This window comes from Drosophila bipectinata, chromosome 3R (genome assembly GCF_030179905.1).
Source record: "Drosophila bipectinata strain 14024-0381.07 chromosome 3R, DbipHiC1v2, whole genome shotgun sequence".
NCBI lineage: Eukaryota > Metazoa > Arthropoda > Insecta > Diptera > Drosophilidae > Drosophila > Drosophila bipectinata.
In genome coordinates, this window is record NC_091739.1 from 18,765,818 (window position 1) to 18,782,225 (window position 16,408).

The 16,408-nt window shown below is 38.8% G+C and overlaps 2 protein-coding genes across 5 annotated transcripts in view; both read left to right on the forward strand.

The window, feature by feature from the left end:
- Positions 1–8,715, forward strand: part of Ace (Acetylcholine esterase) — a 36,255-nt gene extending 27,540 nt beyond the window's left edge. For 3 of the 4 annotated variants that reach the window (XM_070280994.1, XM_070280993.1, XM_070280995.1), the window contains exon 11: positions 1,606–3,508. In XM_070280994.1, the coding sequence (XP_070137095.1) occupies positions 1,606–1,721 (116 nt within the window). In that variant the 3' untranslated portion in view covers positions 1,722–3,508. Of the gene's footprint in view, positions 1–1,605; positions 3,509–8,241 lie in introns of those variants that run through there. The other variant, XR_011443079.1, reaches the window with a different exon arrangement.
- A 2,259-nt stretch (positions 8,716–10,974) lies between these two features.
- LOC108130402 (uncharacterized) lies at positions 10,975–12,069 on the forward strand. Its single transcript, XM_017248806.3, has one exon. The coding sequence runs from the start codon at positions 11,147–11,149 to the stop codon at positions 11,849–11,851; it is 705 nt and encodes a 234-aa protein (XP_017104295.2). The 5' UTR covers positions 10,975–11,146; the 3' UTR covers positions 11,852–12,069.
- The last annotated feature ends 4,339 nt before the right edge of the window (positions 12,070–16,408 follow it).

Consider the following 16,408-nt stretch of genomic DNA (forward strand, 5'->3'; position numbering starts at 1 on the left):
AAAAGGAAACCATTAAAATCTAACCACAAACCCGAAACCACTAGTCCAACAAACCACCAAAGCAACAGCCATCCAACTTCGACCGGTTCTGGTTTTTGGCAAATTAATTAATTTGCATTTGTATATGTAGCGGTTTATTCTTTTTGGCCACATCGCTTGCCAACAATGCTTCCCATTTGCCTTAATGGCCATTTAAAATTTCACCCAAAAGCAAAGCGACGATCGCCGATCTAGTTTGTATTAATCTTATACAATGGGAACGGGAACTGGTCGTTGGTAGCCAAGCAACCAACCTACCAACCAACCAAGCAAACCAGCGGGTCGTCCTGCTATCTTCTCGTTTATCTGGTGGTGCGGTTGCCGATCCACCAGACGGACTGGCACCGCCGGAGTAAGGCGAGAAATGTCACCAACCGCGATAAATAAGCGATCGTAGTGTCATAACTCAGGCGCACGCGTGCACGGCCCGAGATACAGATACAATATAAACAGGCCGCCTCTAGATACAAAATAAAATTTAAATTATAAAAAAAATTAAAAAAAAACAAAAACACACAATATTTACAATATATCGTTTGCATTTGTATGGCCTTTTCTCTTTCTTTGGTGATTTTTGTGGTCGTGGTCGCGGTCGTGATGGTGATGGTGGTTGCGGTTCGTTTCGTTTTTTGGCTTTTAGCGACACGTGTTTCAAATGTTCGCCGTGTGTTTAATTTGTATTTAGTTTTTGTTGCGGCTTGTGCCAATTTATTTCTTTATTATCTGAGCGTATAATCTATGGTTTGGTCAGCCTTTTAAATTCAAATTAGCAACCTGAAATGCACGCGACTGATCGTGAATCAAGAAATATGAACAATTCGGAATATTATATGTGCGATTGATGATTCAGCAAGCCCGGCTTGCTGAAGATTGATTTCGAAATATATGGCTTTTTTTGAAATTGTTTGTAACTTGCACACTTGCACTTGATTTTTGATTCTCTGTTTAATTTTTTTTGCCGTCTGCAAGAGGGATTATACAAAGTATTGTGCCATAAATTAAGCGGTTGAGCAAGTTATCCCTGCCGATCAGCTTTTATTTATTTATTTTTTGTTTATTGGGAGTGTTGGAGCCTGGTTTTGGTGGGATAAGATCCGATCACCGGCCTGGCCATTTGAAGAAGGCTGGTTGTGGCCAAACAACTTTCAAATGAGTTAGCACGCGATTTTTGACTGAATCGATGTTTGCATAAAAATATAAAAAATTATGATAATGCAAAGCAGGCCATGTGGGAGTTTTGTTGGTCAAGGTAAGTGCGTGTGAAATTCTCCCTAAGTTCTTTTCGTTCCCAATGCACCGCAACTCGCACCAAAACCAAATGCTTTCTTGCTTTTCTTTTCGTGTCAGTATGATTTTCCTCAACTTTTTTTCAAACGGCTTTGTGTGATGGCTTTCCGAACCAATAGCAATGCAGTAGTGATCTCAATCGAAAAGAAATCCATTCTATTACCCTTTACGTAGGACTCAAGTACAAGCCGTGAAGAACCGCCCACACATACATGAACATTCATTAATCATTTGCCTTCCATCAAGGGGATACTAATTTGAATTCCTTTTTTTCTTCAGGAACTGGCTGCGATGGAAACTCGGGAAGTGCTTCCACAACCCCCCGACTGCCGATCCTAGGAATCGCCATCCTGCTCTACATCTGCGCTGCATTGCAAACCAAGGGGGTTTTCTAAAAGAAGACCACGCCTGGTCGAATCAACACACAATAGGAAACATTTAAATACGAAACCCAGAAACATCAATGCCACAGCAACACACACTTAAAATTAGAACACTTATAATAATAAAATTTAGCAAACTGACGGAGGACAAGATTTTTATGTATGTAGGCACAGAAGTATGTATGAGTATCAGAAGGCGATTTGTTTACGGAATTTAGTAGGATCGGTTATAGAGCAAGTCGATGGCAATTGCTGAAAATTTGTAAATTGAACTTAGAGCTCTATGCACCCCAAGGAGTCGGTAGACCCCAGTGACCACTGTAGCCAGAAGCCACGAGCCAGAGGCTGGGCCCAAACCCAATTGTTTTGTCTAGCACGATGCTAAATTGCTTAGTTCGAAGAATATTGGCCAAAATATGGGCACGCAAATGAGCGCAATTTTTGATAAATAATTAGAAGAAAAAAAACTTTTGTCTTGCCCTTTTCTGAGGGCTGCCAAAAACGAAACAATGTTTACAGATACGTGTTTAACGACGAATTGAAAACTCGCTCAGATGACGAAGACAGATGTTTTTTGCCACGCCCACATTCCTGAGCGATCTTTGAGCGCATTTAATGGCACAATTTTAGCCCTTAGTTTGGAAAAAGTCCTTATTGCCTAACGATATTTGGCCAAATTGCATTGGTTTCATACTTAGGTTGAGGGTCCGTTTAATTTCGATTTCTTACTTTCCCAAGGAAAAAACACAATACAAACACATTTTAACCACACAAGATTCTTATGAGAAAACCTAGATGGACATTTTTGGAAAAAAAAATCAACAATTGTATTGTACAAAAAATTGGCATTGGTTTATTAGAATGAAAAGAAAACAACCAAATAAAAAAAAAAGGAAAAATTAAATAAAGATGAGTAAATGTAACCCCAAATTAAGCACAACCCAAAGGAAATTTTTTCAAACAAAATTAATGAAGCAAATGATGAATTTGTAATCGATCGAGAATAGAAATTTAGTTTGGGGCGAGGGCGACGATGATATTTATAATGCAAAACATATCAGTATATTATATATATACATATACATACAAAAAACAAAAAATATATATACAGATTATTGTATTTGTACTAAACGTTTTACAAATTGGCTTAGTGAGACCCTAGAGGGGAGAAAAATGAAATGATTTGAATACTGAATAATGGTAATAAGAAATTTTATACACATAGTAAAATTGGATCAATGATTAAACACAAAATGTATTGTATAATGAGTAACGTATATGTACTTGGTATGTCTATATCTATAAATAAATATTGTTCAAAAAGTAAATTGTAATAAAATGAGAGATAATGATTATTGTCAAACCCTAGAGTTCAGTGTGTGTCGCAGACTATATGAGAGCTAATGAGTAATCTTAATTGTAATCAGTAATCGTAATCGTAATCTGTAATCGTATTAAAGGCATATCAATATGTATTAACTATGGAAATCGAAAACTTTTCGAAATTTACTAAGGTAAGCCACACTGATATTAATTAAGTTATTTTTATCAACATTTATATAATACTACACACTATCTGATAATACATAGATCCCAAAACCAAGTATTAGACTTATAAAGAACAACAACATTCACTGTTTGCTAAAATTTGAAACGTTTTAAAACCAAACCAATAAACGATAACGATGAGAAAAAACCTTAAAATCTAACAACTAAAAATCGAAAAAATCTATAAACCTATAAATCCAAAGCCCCAAGATTCCAATTAATAAAAAATAATTATTGTATTGTATTAGGTATGAACTGTGGTCGAAGTCTAATTGAGCGATGTTCGCTTCACAACTGTAGCAACTAGGAAATTAATGAGAATCTCTAGCCAGATGCGAATTCACTTAGGACACTGTACGTCGATTGGAGTTCAATGCAATTCGATTCTGTTATATCTGATATCCGATACTACTCGTACTCAACACCAACGCAAGCAACGATAGCATGTCACTTACTTAAACTCCCCCAATAATTATAATAAGTATTCCACTGCACGCAATTAACGAATAGTTCTGCAATTAAAAGGAAGGGGAACAAAGCTGAACAATTGCAGGCAGATCCACAATGCATTCCTAAGTTACAATTTACTTTAGAAACTTCGAAAAAGGGATTCAATTGACAACTTATATCGAATAATTAACGGGACACATGGCACTGCATGTCACGATATAATAAAGCATAGAAGAGAACGATTTTTTAAGTATATGTGGAACATTTATATTTTTATACCATACAAGAAGCGAAAAGAAGAATAAAATTGAAATTGCATTAAAAAAAGATATTAAAAATATGATGAATAATTAAAAATTTTTTACTATACCATTGTCTAAAACTGTGTGACACTATAAAGTGTAAAAGAAACAACAAGATAACTAGCTTTAACCCCTATCCCGCGGTCAACTCCGCTCCCCTATAATTGCACCATGTTCGCCTCTAAATACTAAAAACAAAAATACTTTAACATAAAATGAAAAGAAACTGAGTAATGAAAAAACAAATTCTAAGACTAGACTTTAATAGTTAATCCATTCTGTAGAGGCGAGTGGGCCAAAGCTTGTGCTGTCTGTGCCAGTGCCACCTACACTTGGCCGGCCTCCATGGTCAGGTGTGGGGCGGTGGCTTAATCCTGGACAGGACTCACTTTGGCACCACTCAGAGCATGCATAGATTTAATGAACATTAAGGAGAAGATACATGAATTTAGTGTGTACTACGCCTTCTGCCTTTGACAAATGCAACTGGTAAATGGTAGACGATAGACGAAATTTTTGAATGCAAGTATTCATTCTATGACTTTGTTGTCACAATTGTAAAGTGCATTTTTCCATTGTTTTCGTCTCACCCAAAAGTTAGGAATATTTTTTTGTCATTTTGCATGGTTTTCGGCTCAAGCCAAAGAATTGACAATATAATATTTCGCCTTAGAAGCAAAATAGCAAACGAATGAAAGACAAATTCCAAGTGTTATGCTTATAGATCTAAATTTTTATACATGGACATGGACACTTTGCCGTCTCATTTTTTAGGTGAACGTGCACTAATCGCTATTCGTATGATTTGTACAGTATTTAATTGCGTTCGTTTGCGGTTCTTCCAGGTCATCTTTTGAAGTATCTACATATATTTATGAAATAGAAGAAGGGCAGCCCCTCACCACCACCACACATCTATACACACGCACCAAACTCGCACCCACATCGACATCGGTCCACACAAACCCTACAAATTTCAGTGTGCTTTTGCTGTAGTAGTCTGCCAATTGTAAAAGAATTTATATATAAACGAAAAGAAACAAACACGCATATTCTAATCAATGATAATAATAAAAGCATGCTGGTCACACTTACACCCCCAAGCCACACTCGTGCACACACATGGCCACACTTCACGGAAGGACATGGAAACGTAGGTATGAGCAGAATCCTTAGACGGTTAGCGGTTATTGTGTTTGCGTTTTGTAAAGACACTCAGAAATAAGCAGAATCTAAATGAGGAATATTAAAACAAAAAATAGTTCAAGTTTTTGTTTATTGTGTATTAAAAAAAAGTTAAAAATTATATCAGCTACGACATCTGATAATAAAATCGAAATCTAGGCGGTAGACAAAACTCTCTGTAAAATGTAATAAATATGTTGATTGCTATACTATACAGTATCAAAAAATACCCATTAAACCACATACACCAACATACCATCACACACACACACTGAATCCGAAGGAATAATAATATTTATTACAATAAACTACAACCAATAATAAATAAATAAAAAAATAGTAAAAAGGCACAGAAACGCATTTGAAACCAAATAAATTCTTAAATTTAGTAATAAATTCCGGAGTTAGAGAAGAACCGTACGGGATGATTAGTAAACTAAAATACAGAGTCTTTTATGTATAAAAATCAAATACATATCAATATATGGCCTATTGTTTATTTAGTTTAATTATATATTATGGATAACAGACAAAGTGACACACTTGAGAGCAGCAGGTGTGCAGTAAGGCTCTGATTTATGACTTTTTAAGTAGGCAATTTGTATAAATTAAGCAGCAAGCAAACACAATACAAGCAAATGAAACCAAAATGGAAAAAAAAATGGAAACAAAAACCAAACCAGAGAACGGAAAACAAAACAAATTGTGGTTAAATATGTGTTCTTACTTGTTAGTGGTAATAAAACAAAGGTAAAAGTAAAACAAACAAATTAAGTAAACAAAACTGTAATTATAACTGTTAGCTTCTAATCATGCCAAGCATTTTGCGTTTATTTCCCCCATTTTGTTACAAACTATGAAACACCACACTTGGATTTTCAATTGGAACACACGGATTAGCTTCTGTAGCAACCTATACTTACTTATGTATGTAAGGTGTAGTTTCCCCATATCTACAAAACTAAAAGCCCCAAACACCATCGCCCACATAGTCAAAGGCCTGTTCGAGAAGTGTGTAATGTTTAGCTGCGAAACTACTTAATAGTAACGCGTCTAATGGCTAACAAACACTCGGACAAGGCATCACTAATTCAAATAAAGTTAAAAGGTAGCTAAAAATAACAAATAAGATAACTTTTGTTCGGGCAAAAGAGCAAAAGTCAAGAGCAGATCGAAAATTAATAAATCGAGACTCATAAAAATAAATAAATTCGTGGAATATAAAACTTAAGATACAGATACAGACAAAAACAGACACATTGAAAAATCTGAAACAAAGCTAGTACAATGGCAGCTCCAAATCAGCATCTTCTGTTCTGAATTTGAATATCGTTTCCGATGGCGAAACACTAGTGTTCAGCAAAATAATAAAACAGATACCGATGATAACCAAAGCCATAGCAGCTAATTCTATTAAATGTATATGACGGGACGGGCGTTCTCGGTGTTTGTTTGCATGTCAATAACAAAGGTGTTGTTAACGATTTAGTTATAATTATAATTATTGTCGCAGAACTTACTTTAAATTTGAAGCAGACGGTGCACAACTTGCGCAGATGGCAGATAACATATGCAAGATATAATTGCTGTTTTAAGATATTAACTATATATAAAGATATATATACAGACATACATCTAGATTGAAATAAATATGACATGAGCATACAAAATGTAGGGATCATTTTACTGAATATATATATACATACTATACTACATATAATCGAATAAAAATTCTGCTAAACCAAAACAAGAAACCAAACAAAAAACACAAAAAAAAAGCTAAATGTAATACGATTACTTAAACTCAAGAGAAAATAAGAAACTACCAAGAGAAAATGTAATGTGTAAAACAATTAAAACCAGAATTAAAAAGAAAAAGCATACACAAAGCAAAAGTTTAAGTGAAATTATACTACGAAATATATTGTATATCGATACAAGATGGATACAAGTAAAATACAAATAAAACTCATGTATCATGTACTAAACAAACAGCCAGCCGCTTTTATTTCCCGCCCCGGCAATCGATCATTTGTCATTTGTGCAAAGTTTTACACCTCTCCCCACATTTTCAGTAAGTCATCAGCATCAGCATCGGCATCGGCTTCAGGAAGCCACATAGCCGCTCCATCGAGACAACAGCATCTATCACCTCGGCTTAGTGGCTGCTAATTACAAGGCACTTTGCATTTACATTGAATCAATAAAAACTGAAATGATAAACACCAAATAAAATCGCATATTTACGGCTGACTAAGCCGAAGTGCAGAAAACTTAATTTATGAAGCACATAAATCCACAGTTCTGCCGTCGCCACTTCCGCATGCCGAGTGCAGGCCGAATTATGCAAATTAATCACGGCAAATTAAAACGAAAGGTGCCCCATAAATGCCCCCATCCCATCCCATAGTTGCCCTTACTTGCCTTCCCCCGTAGACACTTTGCTTGCCACCATTTGTCAATTTATCCTGGGTTCAGGGCTGGATTTTACAGTCGCCATTACGTTGGCCGTAATAAAATTTAAGGCAGGGGCACGACCTGGGTCTAAGCCATTGAGCATTGAGAAAAGCCTCTCGGGTACTTTGGAAAAGCGAATTGTCTATGCTCTAACATTTTATACATTCTAAAGTGAGACTCTTTATATACATATAAATTTTTTTTCTTTTTTTTATAAGTTTTGGTTTGTCATTGGAGCATCACTAAATTTTATACCATAAAGTTAGCAGAGACAATTAAATTTTTCGCACCATCTGTAAAGATCTGCCCATAGTCAGTTCAGTACTGGATTTATGACTAGTTTTAACAAGATTTTTTATATATTTTCTGTTTAAGTAATAACTCCATTTTTTATTGGTACGGGATAGAATAGAAACTGAAGCATTGGGGCTTTTGGACTAGCCTGCAGAGTCGACTGCTTTGAAAATGCAAATTAGCATTGCAGGTGGGCGGGCACTTTGTCTGAGTATTTGAGTACATAGTCATTAAGTCTGTTTATACCAGACATATCTAATAAAGTTTATGATATCTCTGTGCTTCTTCTTTTGCAGCATTTGCCAAGCTGATAACCCACCTGGCCACCTCCGCGTTTGTCTACCTGAAGAACTGGCTAATTAGTGGCTAAAAGGAAGACCCGCAAAATGACCCTTCCAAGCACTTGCACAACACTTCCTCGGAAAGCAACAAAAAGTCTGATTGAAGGATATGATAGTTAGTTTAAGGAAACGGCAACGGAGATATTAATGATAATAATAAAGAAAATATTAAAGCAACTATGGGCTGCAGGACTCGATAAAGGAACGACGAATTTAGGAATTAATCAAAGGGCTTCGAAAAGCAGTTTGAAACTCATTAGTTTTGTAAGAAATCGTAAGAGGACTAAAAACATACATATATTTAGATTCGCAGATACTTCCCCAATTATAAGAATCACTTGAATAGTTTGTTCTTTTGCTTGAAAAGCAATCACAAATACTAAATCGATATTTAAATAAAATTGTTCCACTTGATTGATGCAAACTGAAGCGATTTGTGAAGTTTGAGTATTTCCGTTCCTAGCCGGTTTCGCAAACGCCATTACTTAGTTTTAATTGATCCGCGGACAATCTCCGAGCGGAGTTAATCTGGCGATCAAATGGGTTTTGCTTACACGCGAAAGGCAGCGGGGCGGGCAGCCTTCAACCTGACATATGAATAATTTAAATTTCGCTGTATACCGAATGCTGTATACTGAATGCCGTGCTGTGGCACTATAAACCAAGCAACGCGAATCGATGAGCCATAGCCATTCGACCATCTCCGCAGACATTTTGGCAGCGTTCCTGTCCATTGACCCAGCGTGCGGCAAGAAACCCTCGTAAACCAGACAGGCCACCGATAAACCCAAGCCGCACAGTCAAGTCGCATCTTTTATTTGGCCAGATAAATGAGCCAGCGCACGGCGGAGACAACCAGTCACCACTTGTCGTAAATCTTCGGTTCGGCTTTTGTGCTTTTTGCGGGGCGCTGGCAGGAGCACACTGGCCATCTCAGCCAGCTAATTCTTCAATAGAAATAGAACCTGTTTCCAATTATCGTTTTGCATTTGGCCAAAGCTTTCGCTGGCACTGCGCCTGCCTATGGTAATTTCGGCGGGAACGTGGCTTGATGGTCCGTCTTGGTGAAACAAATTGTTAGTGTCAATTAACATATATGGGATGTGGCCAGAAGGCACTCTATTCCCAGCCGCACAGTGACGCAGGGGCAATGGTTTCTCTATCTCTGATCTAGTATAAATAGAAGGGGATTCCATCGGTTCGAAATCGTTTAAAGTCCCTAATGACATGCGCGTCGATAACCGGCCCAGCGACATAATCAATTCCAATTAAATGTTCACAGCTTTTTGTGATATGATTCCTCGGAACTCATCGCTTCGAGGTCACTGTTCCTGGGCCTGCATGGAGGTGTTGGTTGAACTCAGCTCAACCGAAACCAATTAGCAGGTGGGGTTCCATTCCCGGCCAAGAGATGCTGTCTTAAAATGATGTCAAGTCACAAAATGGAACTGCCCAGCATAGAAGAAAATACACTTGGAAAATTAAAATTAAAATGAATAGAAATAATTAATCAGAGTTTATTTTAAAAAGAGGGATACCTTAATAAATTTTTAAGACTTAGGAAAAAACTCAATTTTTGAATAAATTTTTTATTGTTTATTTTGATAATTCTTTTTTTCGGCTTAGTGTTTATAGAGTTTAATTTTATAGATAGATATATTTAACTTTTGACACCAAATGCCTTTCAATTCCGTTCTATTTTTGGCTAGAAAATTCTTTAAAATTATTAATTGACCTTTAGAGTGTATCATACCAGGTAAAAATAATTATATTCTGCCATTTATGGCCACACTAATTCGTAGGTGAATCAATGACTCGCTGTGCAAATATTGTGATTCGGGGGAAATTGTCAAACAGCGTATAATACGCCATCAGAAACAATTATGGTAATGTCTTGTGCAAATATTTTTGCATTGCCTTCGACGTAATCCAAGACCCATCGCTGACGCAGCGGGCAAAAGCCGACTTCAATGGAATTGTTTGTGTCTTAATCGGCTAGAGAAATGACCCAATTGCCTCGAAAGCTGCGCCCACACAATACGCACTTCTTGGCCAAAAGACGGCTTTGTGTATCATAAGGAAACTGAAATTGAGCACAAAACTGCACGGGCTGACTGAATGCGGAGCACACGCGTCACCCCAAGCGTGGAAGATTCATTGCCAAGTTCGTTGGCACTTCCGGAAGGTCAAAAAAACAGATAATGGCCCACCAATCTTGGCAACAATTGTGTGACTGTTTACAGAATTGGCCATGGTGCCGCTTATATAGACCAGGGTCGATCTTTTATCGGTTAGAGTCTGGTGACACCAAAATGAGTCGCTTTGGTGCCAAATATGGAGCAAATATAGCAAGCCCTGAAGCTAAACTACATCAAATTTATGTTTTAAATTTGCATTTACTAAATAAGCCTTTTCTATAGGCTTTATATTAATATTTAATTTTATTATTTTTTTATAAAATCAATCTTAAAGACGAATAAGCATGCGATACTGCGATACCCCTAAAGCGTTACGTATACGACAGGTTGGACAGGAGATGTTCTAATCTTCCTACGTTTTATATCCTACCTACACAGACACTGGAGCAGATGTCAGACCAAAATTTAAAACAACTCCTTTAATAACTTGGAAAGGGGCATTACTATTGTATTAACAATGGACTTTTAGAAAAACTTGCCTCTTCAATGTACGTTCCTGGGCGCAGTTGTCACACTTTACTAATCATTTACAAAACATTGTTTGGCAGCTGTTCAGCTGTCTGATAAATTAGGAAACTAACACACATTGTTTTCATGCGCGTGCAGAAGTTTTAGAAATTTTGTATCTTTTAGAAGCTTTGGGTAATACAAAATTCACGTGAATGTTGAAGACCATCCAGATCGGCACCGCCCGGGGTCATCCGGCGCGCTGTCTGGCGACCTACGGCACTAGATTTACGCATTTGACCAAACCGAAGGCGCAGCGTGTCGAGAACTACTACCAGGTCCTCAATGTGCCGGTGGGCTCCAGCGACCAGGAAATCAAGCGCGCCTTCATCGACCTCTCGAAAAAGTACCATCCGGATGTGAGCCGAGATACCCGGGACTCAGAGGTGTTCATGAAGATCTGTGAGGCTTATCAGACTCTCCATCGCCAACAATCGCGCCAACTTTACGACTCCCGCCTGCGGATGCAATACAAGTCAGCTGTGCCGCCGGATACAGCATTCACCGGGCGACATGTGTCCACCGTTTGGTCCCAATACCAGTCCGCTATGCGCAACAAGCAAATGGGCCGGAATGTCGTGAAGCCGCTCATCTTCAAGTCAAAGGTTCCCAGGTGCAAGTGGTTGCCGATGGAACGTAGCGCCGTGGATCTCCAATGCCCCTCCGGTTCTGGAGGGTTTGGTGAGGAGGAGGCAAGGGGGGAGGAGGAGGAGCAAACGAGCAACAATTTCCATAACCCCACCCTCTACGCCTATGTCACCGGATTGTTTGCGGTGAGCGGTCTCGTTCTCTTGGATGCAATCGGTCGATTCCGTAACAAGTCGTTGCCAGAGGGCAGCAACGCCAGAGGTTCTTTGTGAGGATGTGATGATATCCGTGGCGGCTTTCCTGTGTGCCGCTGTTCGACAGGGGGGCGGGGGGATGGTGACGCTATCATTGGCAAAAAACAAAAAACATCGACCACCCACCAGCCCGCGCCGTCGAATTGCTGGCACCTCATCCATATGCATAGGACATTGTCATTGTTGTTGTACGCCCTGGTATCGTTGGAACGAAAATATATAAATCTGCTCGTTAATTGTGTGAATCTCTCTGTGAAACTACCACTCCGTCTGGCAGGCTGATTATGCATAATTTGTCATTCCGGGCGGGCGGCAGCATAATCTCACATCAGAGATCACTTCACTCCCAATCGTGTCGTATCGGATTGGCCAAAACGGGTTTCGCGTTTCGCTACTCCTAGTTTAGTTTTTGAGCTAATTAAGAATTATGAAATTTAGCGCTTTTGCTATTTATCTTACCCTACACGAAACAAAGGTATTTAAGAACACCGATGACGTTGAAGTTTGCGATATATTTTCATTAGTTCTATCAGAAAACTTTAAACGGGTTTAGCTGGCTAGAGGAAGATTGGGAAACAGTGGTGACGTCCAAAAGCTTGTAATACACAATAATTCATGATTTTTAAGCAGGTTCTTTTTATTTGGAAATATTGTTAGTTTATGGCTCATTTGTCGGCATGATTTTAATATAATCCTATATTAAGCCTTTGAAGACTTCCGTACTTCCCCCTGTTCTGACGCAAAACCATCCACAGTAGTTCGTTGATCGTAAAATTGGTTCTATAATATTTATTTCGGTTTCTTATTAACTTGTATAGTTTATAGTGTTGTACGTTCTATTGTGTGTCCAGTTCTCATAGAAACTCCTCTCACATTTGGATTATATCTGATGCCGTATCTATTCATCGCGATCGTGATCCCGTTCGCGATCGCTGAACTTCCGCGCTTTGACCTTTTCTGAGCCAGCGGGCGATGGGGGCCCAGATAATAGATATGTTTCGGCTTAAGTATGTTCTATTATGATGCTATTAAATGGAACGTACAGTGGCAGCCGAAAGACGAAAAAATAATAAATCGGATGCTCCAAGGCGAGCGGGTCTCCAATCAGAGAGACATATACGACTTGTATATAAATATTATATTCCGCGCTTGTTTGAGACGACGGACCACCAGTGGTCAAGTGGAACCGTTAGTCAGGCAATAATAATAGTTTTGTTAATTTGACTATTGTATTCTCCCCGGGTTGTTTTGTTTTTTCCGCCTGGCAGAAATTGATAAATTATGATCCGCGCTTAGCTTTGATTAAGTTGTCGTGTAGTTCTTATATGAATTCAACGAATGTCAAGACCCTAACAAGCAGATCCCGACAGAGAGCGATGGAAGATCAAATGTGCTGATATAGTTAGGGGCAAACAGCTCCAAAATTTCCATTTCGAGTTGGCGCAAATAAAATATTCGTACCGAAGCATAAATCAATATTCGCACCGAGTATCGAACCGAACCCAATGGCGCATGCGCAGCGGAGCGGCGCGATAAAGAGCGTTAAAATTATGTTCTGTCGCCTGGCTGCGCAAAATAAATACATACAGCGATCGGGCCCATAATGAAGCCTATAAAGAGCCGGGCGAAATCAGCTCAGCAGGCGCAAAGTGAAAAAAAATCACCATCAACGCACCGAAAAAAAGATCATAAAAAATGGTCAAAATTTATTGTACGCTGACGGCTTTTTAATGAAAAACGCTGGCTACCAAAGCGAATTAATGAAGGTGTGTGCGCATATATCCCAGTTTCAGTTTCAGGCCCCAGCGTCCTCCTACCCCCCACATTATATTCCTCCATTTCTGTGCCGGCACAAGTTCAAAAAAATAATAAAGAAACAGCCAAAAAAGTCACACAAGCGCAGATCGCAGATCGATCAGCATATGAATTGATTTAGCATAAGAATGAAAACGTTTCTCTAATGAAAATTGTTTATGGTTTTACGATCCCCTCGTTCATTCATGCAAACACGTGTTGGTCTTGGCTTATTGACTTATTTTCAATCTTTTTTTCGGAACAAACAACTTGGAGGTATGTATGGAGGAACTCCCAGCTCCCAACGGCTCCCATTATCATTCTGGTTTCGATTCCCATTCCAATTCCGATTCCGCAATTTGTTAATGGAGCTCTGGCCGTTCGCAACTTCATTGTAAACGCAATCGGTATGACATTTTAATTATGCGGCTGTCAAATCGCCTGTCGCCCAGACTGGCTGGCGGCCAGGTTTCAATTGCAATTAATAATATTTTAATAATAGTCGTTGGCATCGACCGAGCCCCGTCAAGTTCGAAATTGAAATGTTATGGAAATGTTTTGTCATCCATGTGAGCGGAGAAATGAAGATGAGCTTGAAAAAGGGGTTAGGATCCCGCTCGCCCATATCGGCGACAATAAAGTTGTATAACTTATCGTCCGCATCAGTTGATGAACCCTCATTTTTCTTCACCGATTTTTGTATTTTGCCCAAACAAATGTTGATCATTTGTTAAAAGGGGGACGACGACTGGCAGTTTGTTGGAAGAAGATTTATGGCAGCGGAAGCAATCGCACCTCGACAACAAGGATGCGCCAATCCACTTGACACCTGCATTGCCAAGTGGCGCAACAATATCAACAACAATATCACTATTCTATAGTATTAATATCAATGATAGTTGCACTGTCAGTGCCAGGCATATAGTTATGAGTACCTGAAGGCGTCTGGCAAATGTCAATTGGCTGGAGGTGCTCATATTCGCAAACTTAGATACGAGTGGTTCCGCAAATCAATCGCAGCGCTCAGATAAACAAACTGCGGGCAGGTGACTGATTAGAGAAATTATCAGCGACCTTGCTGCCGATTCTATGTTGAAACATTTGTTGAACAAATGGAAAACTTGTGTTCGGATCTTGCCGATGACCTTATTGGCGGCATTCTAACTTTCTAATCGAGTGTTGGGCAATTGTTTTTGGCTTTTGGATTTGGATTCCTTGCCAGCATATTCAATATTCATTAGCCAAATTTGGCATTCAATTTATTCAGCCTGTGCCGGCGTCTTATATTACTTTCTTTATCTAAGCGAATAAAATTTAAAAATATATATTAAGTAGGCACGCGGTCCGCGGAGAAACTCGTTTGTGTCAAAACATACAAATGTTGTCTATTTTTGAACCGTCGAATGCTATAAACTTTAGTCCAAATTTATTTTTAAATTTTATTTATCTCCAACTTGTGGGGATTCTTTTTCTTCTCTTTCAAACTATCTGTTACTCTGCCTTCAAAACATATTTATAACAAGCATAATCATACTTTTTCTTAAAACTCCTTAATGACGTGGCTTAACGGCTATTCAATGACCATTTTACAATCAATTCGAATCAATAATTGATTCTCTTTCCTTGCATCGATTTCGAATAACTGGGTCGAATGAATCACTAAATGTGAGCCGATGACTTTTAAAAATGAATATGCATCCGCTGTGATGTCAGTGGAAAGTGGAGTCTCGACAGCTTCCGACTTGTGACAAGTTTAAAGAATGGAAAATGAAATAAAGAACGAAACGCGTTGGTTTTGGTGGGTGGGAACCATCCATGTCCATCCACCAAATGGACAGCACACGCGCTTCGCACACAAAGGCATTAAATTGAGTCATAAAACCGCACAAAGGCAAATCGCAGGAACAACTACTACACAACGTCGGGCAGATGATGCCAGAAGTGCTATTAAATCGAGTTAAATGAGGTGTTGGGAATTTTTTACTTTGCTCAACATGCGCATGATTGTACGCAGGTCGGAACGATCGATCGCCGGTTTCACCCATACAGGCACCCGATCGGACTTATTGAAATGCAAACACCGCCGAATCGAAGGCCAATAATGTTTGTTTAAATTTCAACTGCATATGTATTGCTTCAGCTCAAATAAAATCACACCCAAGTGGATGGTCAAGTAGGAAATGTAAACTACCTACAACCGAGGAGCAAAAAAATAAACATAAAAGACTTGGGAGGGGAACATCGACAACCTGAGGAGCAACAGCAAAGAGGAACATCAAAGAACATGTATCGGGCATATGTTTATTTCATATTTCTGTAAAGCATAATTTTTAATATTTATGTAGTTTTCGTGAAATAAAATAAATCAGCAGAGCAGCAGAGACGTCACTGCCGTTGCCCGATCACTGATCACTTACCCCGATCCGATCGTTGGATATTTTAACCTTTTTTTGCTTTTGTTGTTGGTTACTGGTTACTGGTCTCCGGTCCCAGGGATTGGCAACCAAAACTGCAACCGGGATTGGGCCTGAATCTGAGACCCAGATTGGGGCCCTCACCCAAAGCGTCATGTGTGGCATCAACATGGTCAGTGGCATGGTCCGCGGCCCTAAAACGAGGTGAAATAACCAGAACCAGTTAGCTGATGTAGCCACACTTGACGAAAAATATGTTAAGGAAAGGAAATATATCTTTGAAATAAGAATCTAAACTTCAAAATAACTATCACAGCGTTTGCTTTTGTATTTTCGGGTCTTGACTGGAGCCACTTCCTTATAGACA

Bases quoted from the DNA above. Each gene is read 5' to 3' on its own strand.
- LOC108130402 (XM_017248806.3), top strand. From the start codon at position 11,147: ATGTTGAAGACCATCCAGATCGGCACCGCCCGGGGTCATCCGGCGCGC.